The sequence below is a fragment of the Gopherus flavomarginatus genome, chromosome 3 (assembly GCF_025201925.1).
Source record: "Gopherus flavomarginatus isolate rGopFla2 chromosome 3, rGopFla2.mat.asm, whole genome shotgun sequence".
Classification (NCBI taxonomy): Eukaryota; Metazoa; Chordata; order Testudines; family Testudinidae; genus Gopherus; species Gopherus flavomarginatus.
The window spans coordinates 250,751,400-250,766,309 of record NC_066619.1 but is presented as its reverse complement, the minus strand read 5'-3'; the positions used below and the strand labels follow the sequence as shown (position 1 = coordinate 250,766,309).

The following is a 14,910-nucleotide window of genomic DNA, read 5'->3' as shown; positions in this document are numbered from 1 at the left end:
GTGACCCACAGTAGGAGAACAACCCAGAGTTTGTACTGGGAGGGCCTGGGCTGGGAGAGTAGCTCCAGACAGCATCTGTTCTAACGAACCTCACACAATTCATTCGTATACAATTAATCACTAGGATACAATAGGATTTTTGAAAGACAAATTACTTCCACATTTCACTTCTCCTCCACCAAATCTGTAGGTCCCCCCGAGCTTAAATCCCACTTTTCCCCTACTCCTTGTGGGCACAGCCCTCTGTCCCCACAGATTTTCCCCATTCTCCTCTCTCACAACCTTGCTACCTCCAGACTCCCAACCAAAACTTTTGGCCCTGCTACCCAAAATAGGCAATTGTCCACTTTTTGCTGACTGTTACAATACTTACTTCAGAATTGTTTTTGCGCTACTGCAGTCTTCAAATCGAATAGAGTAACCTACTTCCTGGCCCAACATCACATCCATTTCATCAGCAACTCGTTGTGCCACACTCATTGCAGCTACTCTCCTAGGCTGGGTACAAGCTACACCTCTCTTAGGTCCAGGTAAAGATCGCATGTAGTCAACACACCACTGAGGGATCTGTCAAGAACAAATTTGCAATTTAATTACACTGTAAATGCCCAGTCAGATACAACACAATTTATTCTGTAGTTGTTGCAGCAGGTGATATCTAAAGATAAAAGTCCAGTTTTACAGCTTATAACTTCAATTAAAAACTGACGGCAAGATTTTTTCTTGCTTTTGACGAAAGCAAGGAGTCAGCTGGCTTATCGCTATTTTTTGAAAAAAAGCAAATTATGAGAAGAATAAGTGGAATTTATATTTCCTGAATCAATTTACCAATAACTTGGATCAAAAATAGATGTGAGGCTGTCAAACAAATGAGAAGTACACTTAATTCAAAATGATGAATTATTTCACAATTAAGTAGTAAATAGTTTTCACAAAACCTGCCATTTTTCAAATTAGTGAGAAAATGTATTGGTTGGCAGTACATTTAAGCAACTGTCAGATGACCTCAGTTTAGTACAAGTGTTGACGCTCCACTGGCATCTAAGAAAAGTGAACTCATATGAAGTTTCATGAAGCCTTAATATATACATATTAGGGTGTGTCTATACTGCAGTTAGCTGGGTATGAGCATTCGGATTAGTCTACCTTGGCCAGAAAATTACAGCTCCAAGAGTAAAGCTCTACCTGTGTTACTGTGCCCTTGCTATTTCTGCCCAAACTCACTCAGATGTCTCTGGGGCCATATCCCATGATTCTGTGTGCTGAAATACTAAGATTCTTCTTCAGTCAATTATGAGAAAACTTGTCAGACCTTGTGGGGTAACTTTAGAAAAGGACTGGAGGACTGAGTCTTGCCTATGTCCTCACTGAAAAGAGGGTGGGTTCAGCAAGAGATAAAGCACAGCTCAGGCCTTAAAACAAACCCCCAGCCTGCAAGCAAGTATGGATTCAAAATACAGATAAGCACCTGCTTGAGTGCTGTGTATGTGAATGGGGTGGTTTGGGCAAACACACATATAGAAGCATGGGCGGAGGCCACATGGTAGACATACCCTTGAAAACTGCTATAAAATTGTTTCAATATGTTATAAAGCACACTTTACAATTATTTATTACTGATGAAGTTCCCTGAAAAACAACCAAAAAAAACCCCAAGCATTAAAAATTTGGCTGAACCAGAAAATACCTCAAAATATCATAGTGAGAAGTAAAAAAAAAAAAAAAAGTCTGGAATCTCCATCTGGTTAGAGTTCCTAAAGAAACAGGAAGAGAATCTAACTATTACTAAATAGATATGAATTTCTGGTACTACCAATGGGACCAGAATGTGTTCATTTTGTTTGCCTAATAAGCAATTTACTGATCCAATGACAGGAGATTTAGCCCCCCTCCCCCCACCCCATTTACAGTCTAAACTTCATTCTTAATACAGAAAGAAAAATCTGCACCTCTGGCAATCTGGCATGCAGAAGATAGTGAATGAAATATACTTGGATTACACTCTTAATTTGATGAGAGGTTCAGTAAATCACATTCTCTGAAGACATCTCCAAGGATAACCAGTCATGGGTCCAGAGGTCAAGCAGAACTCCCATAACATTAATGTCCATGTAACCAGGCCCCTAGTAATTTCCTTTCAGAATACTCCTAGATTAAGAGCTAAAACAAAGTGCAAAAAGAGAAAGATACAAACAAAACTACAGAATCCCACTAAACACAGAGGATGAATGATTTAATCCATGTAAGTTTCTCTTAATACAAGAAAGTATTTTTTCTTCAAAAATGTTATTCTACAGATTGCTAGTGGAAGAAACTGAAAAGGGCCAAGATCACAAATGCAATAGAAAAATCCACGAACTGCAACAGGAGGCAAACACAAAGACATACTGAAAAAGCAACATGTTTTTAGGATTAAAGTACCCTTCTTACAAATATGAAAAATACAAGAGGTCTAGTGTACCTACTAAAAATTACCAAAACAGGGATAACAGACATCTGAACAGACAAGAACCCTAAGGAGCAGAAAAGCTTGGACAAGACAGGCAAAAGAATAGGTTCTGTAACATAGGAATCCAAGTGCAGATTATCTGAGTAGAAACATGCACACAAGTGTTTCACACATGTGAAGAGGAGAAATGAGGCCACTTTACAAGACACCAGTAAAAATGCAAGTCTGAGGTTAGTTGCTGAAGAATCACCCCTACAAACAGAATAAGTCTCGACATGACCTTAAAACAGCAGGCTTGCCAGACTACAACAGTGAGAAATATAATTAGACAGCCATTTAGAAATGGTTTTCCTGGTAACAGAATCTACTATAATGGTGTTAAATTAAAAAAGTTGGGTGGACTTTAAGGGCTTTAATCTGATTCACATAAAAACCAAAAGATCTCTTTACATCAAGTTTACAAAGAAAGACCTCACCAGCACAAAGAAAGATGACTCTTTCACAATAAAGTGGAATTCAGTCATCATCCCTGGTAGGAATTTAGAATAAATCTATAGCATCACACGGTCCTTATAAAACTTAGCATCATGTGGATCGGTAAGAATCTGAAGTCACTGCAGGAGCCAAAATTACTGCCACCAGGAAAATGGACTTTCCTTGTGAGAAAGCTATTTCACAGATATCAAATGGATCAGGAAGAGCTTTCATTAGCTTTGCAAGTCCCTTGACACAGAGGGGCTTTCTAATGGAGGGTAGAGATTTTCTAACACAAAAACCACCACATGAACCTGGTAACAAGGGGCTGCTGAGATAATAGTCTATGTTGGATACATTTGTGACAGGCCAAAATAATAACTAAATGAACATTCAGTAGAGTTCTTAAACAGATTAAGTCAAATGAATAATGTAATCAAGCCAAGAGTTCCTTTTTGTTGTTCTTGTAATTTTTCTTGGCACAGGGTAGGGAAAAGAACACTCGTACTGTTTAAAGTATTTAAATTGGTTTTTTTAGTAGTAAAAGAATCTTTCACTGCTTAAAAGTTTACAGGGTGAAATCCTGGCCTCATGGAAGTCAGTGGAAAACTACAACTGATGTCAATGGAACCAGGTTTTCACCTGTAATTCCTTTCTTGTGGATTGTTGACACAAGCGCTCGGAAACCCCACACATTCGGCCTCAATTCTCATAAACCATGCGCAGGGCGGTGGCATCACTGAGTTTATGTTGAGTAGTTCTCTGTTCTGTGTGGTGAGACTCCTAACTGGAGCAGCTACTATCTCTATGGTTCAGTCTACACTAGGAAAATTTAAGAGCATTATGGAAGTGCCAACTACAGTTCCACGGTTAACGTGGACTTGAGTTTTACACTTTCAGCAAAGATTCAATCACTTATCGACAGTGGTGTCAATAAGCATAACTTGTTTAATAAACTTTAACAGAGCAAGGGAAGAGAGTTCTCAATCTTAACATGCACCTTCTATTGTGACTATACCGACAACAGTACCTCTGTGTGCTTTAATCGTAGCTGCTGCCAGTGCAGCCTGAAGGGGGTTCTCTCCCCAAACCCATGGAATGCCTGAGCCAGATAAGGAGGAGAAAGAAGAAAACTTGAGATGACATTTTCAATGACATCCTGCAAGCCAATGATGTACCAAGACCGCGAGCAAACGGCCTGGAAGGTGAACATTGCAGACAGATTGGAGAAGGAAAGAGTGGAGAGGAGAACAATCCACAAATCCCAGCAGGAAAAGGAGTTCCAGCACACTATGGGGCTTCTCCGGCAGCAAACACAGATGTTACAGACTCTTGTGGATCTACAGGTTCAAAGATCCTGGGCTCGCCTCTCATTGCAGTCCATGGAGAACTCCATTACAGCACCTCTCTACATCTCCCCCTCAACGTTCCACATGGTGTCAAGAGCCACATCCCTAGCCCTACCACTCCTCTCTGGGGGACATTAAGGACAATCATGCTTCAAATACACCTCTGAATGCCATAGTTGCTGTTTGTGCAGGTAAAATGGACATACATGTTCTTTCCCTTTGTTAAGTTCTGTTCCATTAAATTAAATTAAATGTATTTGCTTTTAAATTGCACAGATTTTTCTTTGCACTAGCTTTGTTACTGAATAAAATTCTGTTGTTTGGAAAAGAATTAACCTTTATTAGTTCACAACATATGCTGCAGTGCCAAGCAGTTCTGAAAGTACCCACCTGTCACTGTACATACAGTGACCCACAACTCATAGGATCAGTGAAAAACAATAATCAAATGTACACCAAGCACTGTGAAATTAATAGGTGCACTGACAGTGTTGTATTCATAGGTGTACACCAAGCACCAAAACAGCAGGGCGAGGTAAGGCATAGTTCACCACAATGCATTACTGTGGCTCACTGTTAAAGTGCTCTTTTCAAAGCCTCTGAGCTGCACAGCTTGACATTAAGCTCTTCTAATAATCCTTGTGTCTGGCTGTTCAAATTCAGCAGACAGGCACTCCACCTCCACCATGGCAGCAACTTTTCCCCCTTTGTTTAACAGATACTATCCAAGGAAGAGCAGGCAGCTATAAGCACTGAGATGACGTTTCACTGAGATACAATCTTGTGAGTAAACACCACCACCATCCCCTCAATCTACCATAAGCACATTCAACTGTAATTCTGTACCTGCTGAGCTGGTAGCTGACTCTTTCCTTGATGCAGTTACAATGGCTGGTGTCTAGCTTCATAAGCCGGGGAGCAAGGGGTAGGCTAGGTCCCCTAGGATCACTACTGGGATTTCAACATTTCCAGTCATAATCCGCTAGTCAGGAAAGAAAGTCCCTGCCTGCAGCTTTCTGAACAATCCTCTGTTTTTAAAGATGCGAGCATCATGCTGCACCTTGCCTGACCAGCCAACACTGATGTCGGTGAAATGGGTCCAGCGATCCATCTATGCTTGCATAACCACAGCCCTTTCTAATGGTGTACTCTGTGGCAAGGTGGTCTGGTACCAAAGTACAGATGTGCGTACTGTCTGTTACTCCATTGCAGTTCAGGAACCCCATTGCTGCAAATCCATCCATTGTGTCGTGCACACAGTCCAGCATAGCAGGAGACAATTAACAGCCGTACACGCTTGCATGACAACAACCCCTGCAGCGGATTTTCCAACTCCAAAATGATTTCCCACTGACCAATAATGACTCAGCGTTGCAAGTTTCTACAGTGCAACTGCCACTCTCTTATCCACTGTCAGTGCAGCTCTCACTTTGTTGTCCTGGCACTGCAAGACTAGGGTGAGCTAAGCACACATATCCAGGAATTTGGTCTTGAGCAGTGGTTGTAAGACTTTTGGATGTGCATCATCCCAAACCTGCATTACCATGTAATCCCATAAATCAGTGTTCATTTCTCGAGCCCAGAAGAAGCACACCATCTGCAGCTGCTCTGTGAACACCACTGCCAACCTTGAATTGGTTCTTGCTATGTACAAAACCAATCTGTCCTCCAAGAAATCATCAACATGGCCTAAGACTTAATTAAGTCCCCCAGTCAGTTCTGAAAATTTTACCCCACGTGACCTACTTTGTAACCAAGAATACTGGAGGTTTAAGCCATTCGTATGAAGGATACAAGCCACCTTATACCACTGCAGACGAATTCTCAGAGGGTGCAGTTAGTATCCAGGATGGACTTTCATATATTCAAGTGACTGATTTCTTTAATGGACTTTAAGAACACGTCTCTTTGCCAAAGGACTTGTACATTCAGAGTTGCCTTAGATAACCTATTGCACAAAGTGCTGACTTCAGCTGAAGTACTTAAAATAATAATAATTATGTAATACCACTGAGGTATGTTACCATGCCTTCTTCCACTGACAAACAATTGGTTCCAGAAACCTGCAGTGAGAGGGGCATCTTGTACCTATGTCCTCATCGTTTTCCAGACTTATACCACATTGTTCAATGCACCAGTAGCTTTAGAAAGCTATGTATTCAGTACAAATCTAACCCAGGGAGATTTCCACCTAGAATACAGAAGGGCATCCCACTGTCCTCTGAAGGAGTCAGCAACCTACAGAAGTAGTATAACAACAAGTACCACCACTAGTTAAAGAGAAAATATATAATGTCGTTCTCTTTGGACCTGAGTATGGAACATTTGAGCTTCAGTTTCTTTGATGAGCATAGCCCAGTGACAGCAGTCAGGAAATGAGTTCTAATTCTGGCCCTAACACAGACTAGCTGTGAAGACATGGGTAAATGACCTAATCTCTGTAGCACTGTTTCACTATTATTAAAGTGTAAATTTCTCTCCTTCATAAGCGTTGATGTTAAACGTATCTTTTAGCGTACAACAGGATATTCAAGTACTATTGAGACATCAGATTTTTGTATGTCAATTTTCTGATTAAAATCAACTCAAGATCACTCAGTGCCATAAAAAAAGCAGTACACACATTTTTCAGAAATGCTTTTCCTTTAGTTTTCACCCATTAGCTGGACTAGCATCTTAAAATTAAAATTATAATGTGTAAAATAGAGATCAATGTTTTAGGCATTAAGCAACTGAAAAGTTCATTAAACAAAGTATTGCTCAAGAGGGTAAGACTTGAGATGTGTCACTAAGACACTGAAATAAAATTAATACTAACCAATTTATCATAGAAATCCAAAAAAAGAAAAAAGGATATAAACACTCCATCCTGTAACAAAATCTTAAACTTTAAGCAGGAAGCATCAAGTGAATAAGAACTCACCTGTGTTGTTTTACCAGACCCGGTCTCTCCAACCAGCACAAAAGACTGGTTCCTAATCAGGATATCCGTAAATCTTTCCTTATACTCCCAGACAGGGAGCTGAAGCCGTTTCTTTAGGATTTCATAGTATCGAGGTGTATGTGGTAGGTTTGTGAATGGATTAATACCCTGTGGAAGTATTGCTGGTTTTAAAGGTGGTAATCCACCACCAACAAGAAGCATAGAATTAGATGAAGGACGGAAATCTTTTTCCTTGTCTCTCTCTCTGTCACGATCTCTCTCTCTGTCACGATCCCTCTCACGGTCTTTAGAACGATCTTCACGATCTCGGTCACGATCTCGATCCTTCCTAAAAGGATTTCCAGAACACAGCAAAAATACAGAAGTTGAAGTAAATACTTAAAGACAGAATATCTCCTATGAATGTAGGAAGTGTCAAGAAAACTAGATGAAAAGAACCTAAACTCTTCATTTTTCTTACACTGAGTAGTTTTAAAAGTAAGAAATAGGAGTGAATCTAAAACAAAAGAACCAAAGAAAATATTAAACTAATGTTTCACTGTGAAATATATTATGCAGCTCATGCAAACTGAATGCACAATAAATATTTTAAACAGTTTTGCAAGCAGCTTCACTTAAGTGTACTGCAGAGAAGGAAAAATATCACTGTTTACTTGCTTGTGTCATTACAAAGACCGAATTTCATGTCTGATGCATATGCCATATTAGTTACGCAAAAACTACAAAAACACTTACTGCTCATGAGTGCTGGAGATAATACACACATACAGATACATACACCTACACACACACAAAACAAACTTTATAAATAGACATAATTAAGCTTCCTAGTAATAATGGTAGAGAAACCAGGGTAAAAGCATTTGTTTTCTAAAGACAGAGAAACTGGGGTACAAAATGCACTATGGCATATCAAATTTGGAGCCTAAACTGTATGATAAATTCCCTTTAATTTTAACTGGTAGTTCCCTCTTAATTTAATCTCAATCAGGCTGGAGGGAATATTCAGATCAAATATATGGAGTAAGCGCAATCTGCCTTTTAGTTTTACAAGTCGCCTTCAAGTGGGTATCAAATTTAATTTGGCCTCAGGTTTAGATTTCACAAGAACAAGGACCATAGACCAATAAAAATGTTTCTCCTAACTCCCCTACCCAAATCACCAGAAACAGTTTTTTTGTGGAAGAAACATGGTCAATTTAAAATATAGTCCTTCTGGGGGAGGGGGGGGAGGAGAGTATAAAAAGTAGTTTCATATACTACACCTGGCCTTGAATCACACTGGTAATTTTTGTGATTTTACAATCCAATTTCCTTCTAATTTTTTTTTCCTCACCTCGTTACCCCATGAGAAACCCACACAAACAAAAGGGGAAATGGACTATACAGTGGAAATAGAGAAACTGACTATCCACAAAGATCTGTCAAACAAAAAAAATTGGAAAAGTTTTCATCATCTTTCAGTGACAAACACCACTTAGGATTACTGTAACAGGTGAAAATTTTCAGCCGGAAGTGTGATTTAATTTGACAGTATTCCTTTAAACTAAAAAACTTCCTGGGATGTTTGCAACCAAACCTTTTGCAGGATTGTGCTAGTGGCACCCAAATGTTGAAATACATGAGAAACTAACTAAACACAAGTAAAACAAAGGTCCCAAACTTTTTTTTTGTGGGGGGGGGGGAGGGGGATGTATGCTCATGCTTAACTCTGCACTGAGAATCATCACACTGAAGTCAATGGGACTACTCACAGTGAATAAAGTTAAACACGTATTATAGTATCTGAAGGACTGGGATCCAAGCATGTTTCCACTGCCCAAGATGAGAACAAAAATAAACTGGGAAAAACAAGATTGTTGAAAAAGACAATACTGAACTACCAAGAGGGCATTTGTAACATAAGTTAAGAAATTTAGTGATTTTCCACATATGTACCCCTTCCCTTTAAAAATCTTTGCTATTTTCAACAGCAACCACCAGTTTTGTGAGCTGATCTTTTTAAATACCTAATGTCTGGTTTTCAGGCCTGGACTACAGTACAGGGTTATCTTGTCACAGCTATGGTGGTTAGGAGTGGGGAGAGGGAAATCACATCCCCGAGCCAACACAGCTATGCCGACAAAACCCTCGGTGTATATGCAACTATGCCAACAAAAGAGTGCTTCTGCTGGTTTAGCTAACATCTGTTTGGTGAGGTGTTACTATGCCAGCAAGATAATTCTGTCTGCCTGCATACACTGCATCTACACTAGGTGACTATGCTGGCATAGCTATGCTGACATACGTCCTGTAGCGTAGACACACACTCAAAGTTACATAGCACTGATTCAATTAGTTTCAGTTGAAGTTGTGGGTGTTCGATGCTTTCTAAAATTAAGCCTTAGATCTAAAACTGAGCACCTAAAACCAGAGGATACTTTTGAAACAAGTCAACTGTAGTTGGAGGTAGTATATGTGATACACTTGTTCCTGGAAAAGATTTACCAGCAAACTGAAGTTTAGTACCTCAAGGTAACAGCATTGTCTCTTGCTGCAAGAGAGATAATTTAGCCTATCCATTTGGTCATAAGAGCTGTAAATAAGGTATTTACAAAATTAAAACATTTTAAATAGGAATTGTGTCTTTTTTAAAAATGTACAAGTACCCTAACTTTTCTACAGAATTTCTAGTATGCTGTTGATACAAATCAAACTGCCTCAAAACAGCACAGCAACTGCAGATAAACAATTGTTATACTTACATATGTAAAAATCAAAGAATAACTAGTGACCTTTTGGCTTGCAAGCTGAGGATTCCCTCAACTTCATATCCTTTGAATTTCAATTCACAAACTTCAAATGGCACAACAACAAAAAATTCCTAATAATCTCACCTAAAAATAAATGGCCAACTGATCTCTTTAGGAACTCTTCTTAGTCTCCCTCTCCATTTGGGGGGCAAGAGAAACTCTTCCTATTGGGCACCAAGCTGCCTCATACTATTCAGGGAAATAAGAATAGGCAGAGTTCCTGAAGAGAGCTCATGGCCAATTACTTCCCCCCATAGCATCTCATATGCATCCTAGGCTGCTGCTGGCCATGCCTCCTTTTAACATACAAACTAACCAATAGGCATGGGAGCTTCTACCTACAAAAAAAAAATGAAGTTGCAACCAGCTAAAGTTAGCACATAGTAGTTTTGTATTTTACAAATTCTAAGCCCAAGATTGTTTTAAGAAGTGGCTGAGTAACTGAGCAAAGGCCAATACTCCTTGCTCTTGTGAGAAAAGGCCCATAAGATCTCTAATTTACCATATCTAGATCCTCAGTTGATTGTATGGCTCTAGAGGTGACCAGAAAGAATTAATGACACCATCAATATGTTGTTTATCTATCTTTAAAAGAGACCTAAAATCTACAATATTTTGTGTCACTGTTACCCTCACTCTCCCTCTGCAGTGCCACTGGTTTTAAAAATTTGTTCCATTTTATCTTAATTCACGCACTAATCCTGCAACGAGCTTTAAGAAGATGCATCAGGGAGCCAGCACCTGTCTCATGCTATCTGTTTGAACATCACCACCACAATGAGGGTCTGATGTGACTGAAGCCCCTGTGCACTAATGTAACACCAATAACAAATACAGCAAGAGCTTAAAACTTAATTTTTAAATGAAAGCTTACATTTTGCTGAAAGTAATATCTTCTTATGCCCCCACACTAGCCAGGAAAAGTATCCTTAGTTACAATTGGAAAGAGATTTGTTTTCAGGCTTTACAGCAATGTATTCAATTGTAGGGGAGAAGTCTATTGGGATGCTGCAGAAGTAGTTTGGACTTTTAAAAACAGTTAATGATCTGTCTAGAATAGCATGTTTAATGAGATTTGCACATACTGAACTCTGAACATGTTTCTATTAGTAGTGAGATCAGAACCTATACAAACAGACAGAGAGACTGACATTTTTTTATGCATTTTCTCAATTTGGAAAAAAGCAAACTACACCTGGCAAAATATAGATATTTGATTGGAGGAAGAGTCTGGAATCAGAAGGAGATCCCGTGACAATGAGAAACTTTTCACACCTTCTTTTTGAAAAATAAGCCTACCACTAAGATCAGACTGTTATGAATGAGACCACCCACAAAAGCATTAGATAAGGTAATAACTTTTTTCTAAATAAGGACTATGTGCCCTCATGCTTCAGTGCATATACCAGTTACCAACTGACATTTATTAGGACAAAATTCTCCCTAAAAAGAAAACTATTCCGTAAGTGTCTACTTTGGCATTTCTTGCATCTTTCTCTGAAGCTTCCATTACTAACCACTTTCACAGAGAAGAGACTGGATTAGATGGAGCAGTGATCTGACCCAGTATGGCTATTCCTATTAGTCCTCCATCATTTTCAATTATTCCATTTAACTTTTACTGTTGTCTACACACAACCAAGAAAAATCTATAGAACACTATTTTAAATTTCAGAAGGCAAATGCTTCAACCAAAACGTAAACTAATTTAAGGACCCACTGTAAACTTTTGTTTAACATCCTTCCACCCATCAATTTTCAGTCTAAGTTTAAAACAAAAATAAATTATATGAAATTAAATTCATTCCTGCATCTCCTACCATCTCTTCCAGTGTTTGTGATTTTACATTGGGGGGGGGGAATGCTTTCCCCTCTTCTGTTCACCTGTGGAAAATCTCACACAAAGAGGAATGATCGATCACACAGGGGAAACAGTGAAACTGACTACACACAATATGCTGAAAGATGCACAGAACACAAACAAAAGAATATCTTTGTCGTACCCCTCCCCCTGCCACCTTCAGTTTCGTTAATCATAGCTGTCACTCGTAAACAGCAGTTTGCAAAGCTGCAGACAGAAGTTGCCGAGATCGCTCTAAATTACGGAGGAAAGATGATCAGCCTAGGCCATGTCGGAGTGTTGAGGACACGAGTTTAGAAATAGTGATCCCCGATCAGCGCTGCGCTGGGACCCAGGTTCTCGGGGGTATCTCACCGAGAGATGAGGGGCTGCGGCGGTAACTCAGAGTGACCCGAGGAGCCAGGTGACGGGAGAACGGATGGGGTCACCGTTCACACGGATACACGAACCCTTCTGCTGGAAATCGGAGCCCGCCCCGGCCAGGATTTAGGATTTCTGCAAGGAAAGGCGCAAGGGCCGACTCCCTGCCGCTCCCACCCAGCTCGCCCGGCGCCCCGCACCGGGGCTTCCGGCTCTTGGAGGGGACGGACGGAGCCCTCTCTAGACTCAGAGGATCACCGGGCTCTTGGGCCGCCCCACCCCCCAAACGGACGAGGAGACGTGCCTGCCCCAGGGATTCGCCATGCAGCTTGTGTGCCGACCCCAAGCGGGTCCTAGCCCCACCGATCCCCTCCCCCCGGCCAGACCCACGACAGCCGGGACCGAGATTGGCGCCGAGGGTACAAAGCGGACTAGGTGGGAGCCGCTCCGAGAGCGAGAGTGACCGGCCCCCGCCCGCAGGCCGCGCGGCCAGGCCCCGGCGTCCCTCACCCGTCAGCCATGGCGCGCTTCTTGCTGGAGGTGTAGTCGTCCCCCAGGTCTAGGCGATGGCGTTTGGACATCGTGCCAGCGGCAGCGGGGGGCTTCGGGCGGGGACGGGGACGGCGGCTCCGCGCTCTCCGCTCCTCGGGCAGCAGCAGCGGCGGCAGCGCCGCGAGGCCAGGAACAGCAACTAAAATGGCGGCCGGAAGGAAGCCCCGCTCCGCGCGAGACACTGAACGAGCGGCTTCGAAGAGGGGGAAGCGGTGCAAGCAGTCCGGGTCCGGCTGGGAACCTTTCCCCCGCGCGTCCGGGTCCGGCCTGCGGATCGCTCTGCGGGAACCCCATTGCCACCAGCGGAGCGGAGCGGGGGCAACAGCGTGCGGCGGTGCGAGCGGGGAAAGGGGTGAGGCCAGAGCGCTCTGCCATGGCGCTCACAGGCAGAAAAAGCCAGTGCTGGGCAAGCGGGCCTGTCAGGGTCGGTGTGCACTGAACAGCCTGGCACTGCCCCATGGCCCAAAGCAGGACCAGCTCCCCACGCCCCAGGGACACGGTGCCCTGACTAGGGACCAGACTGTGACTACAGCTGGTAGTGCCCCCCTGCAGCGTTTCCAGGAGCAGCCTGCTTATAACAGCACATGGCCCAGACCCACAACTGGGTCTGGGGAACATCTCAGCGGCTCCACCCCTTCAGCACCAATGGGCAATGCTTTCCCACAATGACTGTGGTGTGCCAGTGCCATCACTTTTCTGACATGACCTTGTGACTTGCTATGATGGCTGACATAGCCTTGCTCCACAAACGAAGACCCAATCCTACAGACTTGTTACATGTGTCCATCATAACTTTACAGGGCATGGGATCGCTCACCTGTTTAAATCTTTGTAAGAGTGGGGTCAGAGCTGTCCACCCGTCAGAACCCCAGCTTAGAGCAACTCAAGCCCCAATGTAGGCCTGCGTACACAGCTCTATCATGCTAGGCATTTCAGCTAATGTCAATGAGAGCAGGAAAGACTTGAGAACGCATCATAGTAGAAAGTATCTCTACTGAGACATCCCAAAAATTAGGAACACATCTTACAAGGATCATAAAACAAAGAAAATGAGTCCTTGTGGCACCTTAGAGACAAATTTATTTGGGCAGAAGGTTTCATGGGCTAGAACCCACTTCATCATACATCTGATGAAGTGGGTTCTAGCCTATGAAAGCTTATGCCCAAATAAATTTGTTAGTATCTAAGGTGCCACAAGGACTCCTGCTTGGTTTTTTTGCTGATGTAGACTAACACGGCTACCACTGGAACCTGTCACCATAAAACAAAGAGAACCCCTTCAGGTGGTGTGGGAAAGGCACTAACTGGTACTCAAGAGATCTGAATTCAATTCCTGCTTCTGCCACTTTCTCCTATTCGCTGTCTTGTCTCATCTATTTAGGGCTTCTCTACATAAGCAAGTAATATCTATATAAGCTACTATTTGAATTTAAACCGGTATAGTTATACAAGTGTAACTCTCCATGTGAAAGCAGCAAAGAATCCTGTGGCACCTTATAGACTAACAGATGTTTTGGAGCATGAGCTTTCGTGGGTGAATACCCACTTTGTCAGATGCATGTAGTGGAAATTTCCAGGGGCAGGTATATATATGCAAGCAAGCTAGAGATAATGAGGTTAGTTCAATCAGGGAGGATGAGGCCCTGTTCTAGCATTTGAGGTGTGAAAACCAAGGGAGGAGAAACTGGTTTCGTAGTTGGCAAGCCATTCACAGTCTTTGTTTAATCCATCACACTTTGGTAGCACTTTGATACACCAACCCCATTGTGCTATGTACTATATAAACAAATAACAGAGATACAGTCCCATCTCGAAGAATTTCCCATCTAAGACCTTGATTCTGCAAACACGTATGCATCTGCAAGTAATCGCTTGATTTCAAATGGACTACTTAGGGTGGTAAAGCTGAGCACATGCATTAGAGTTTCCAGGATCAATGCCTAAATATAAGGTGAAAGATAACAGATAGCTAGAGCAAACAGATGGGGGAGCACAAAGGTAACAATGAGACAAAACTGACCAATGAGATAACCATCTTGCCACAAGCCTGAGGGATGCAGTACAGTAGAACCTCAGAGTTATGAAAACCAGAGTTACGAACTGACTAGTCAACCACACACAGGGCCGGT

At 42.1% G+C, this 14,910-nt stretch overlaps 1 protein-coding gene across 2 annotated transcripts in view; it reads right to left on the bottom strand.

The window, feature by feature from the left end:
* Positions 1-12,934, bottom strand: part of DHX15 (DEAH-box helicase 15) — a 66,667-nt gene extending 53,733 nt beyond the window's left edge. Inside the window, exons 1-3 of one of the 2 annotated variants that reach the window (XR_007773561.1) lie at positions 12,740-12,934; positions 7,196-7,544; positions 374-567 (exon numbers count right to left, since the gene is read on the bottom strand). Coding sequence is in view for 1 of the 2 variants with exons in the window: in XM_050947580.1 (XP_050803537.1) it covers positions 374-567; positions 7,196-7,544; positions 12,740-12,810 (614 nt within the window). In the remaining variant the exon portion in view is untranslated. The remainder of the gene's footprint in view (positions 1-373; positions 568-7,195; positions 7,545-12,739) is intronic. The other variant, XM_050947580.1, reaches the window with a different exon arrangement.
* Between the last annotated feature and the right edge of the window lie 1,976 nt (positions 12,935-14,910).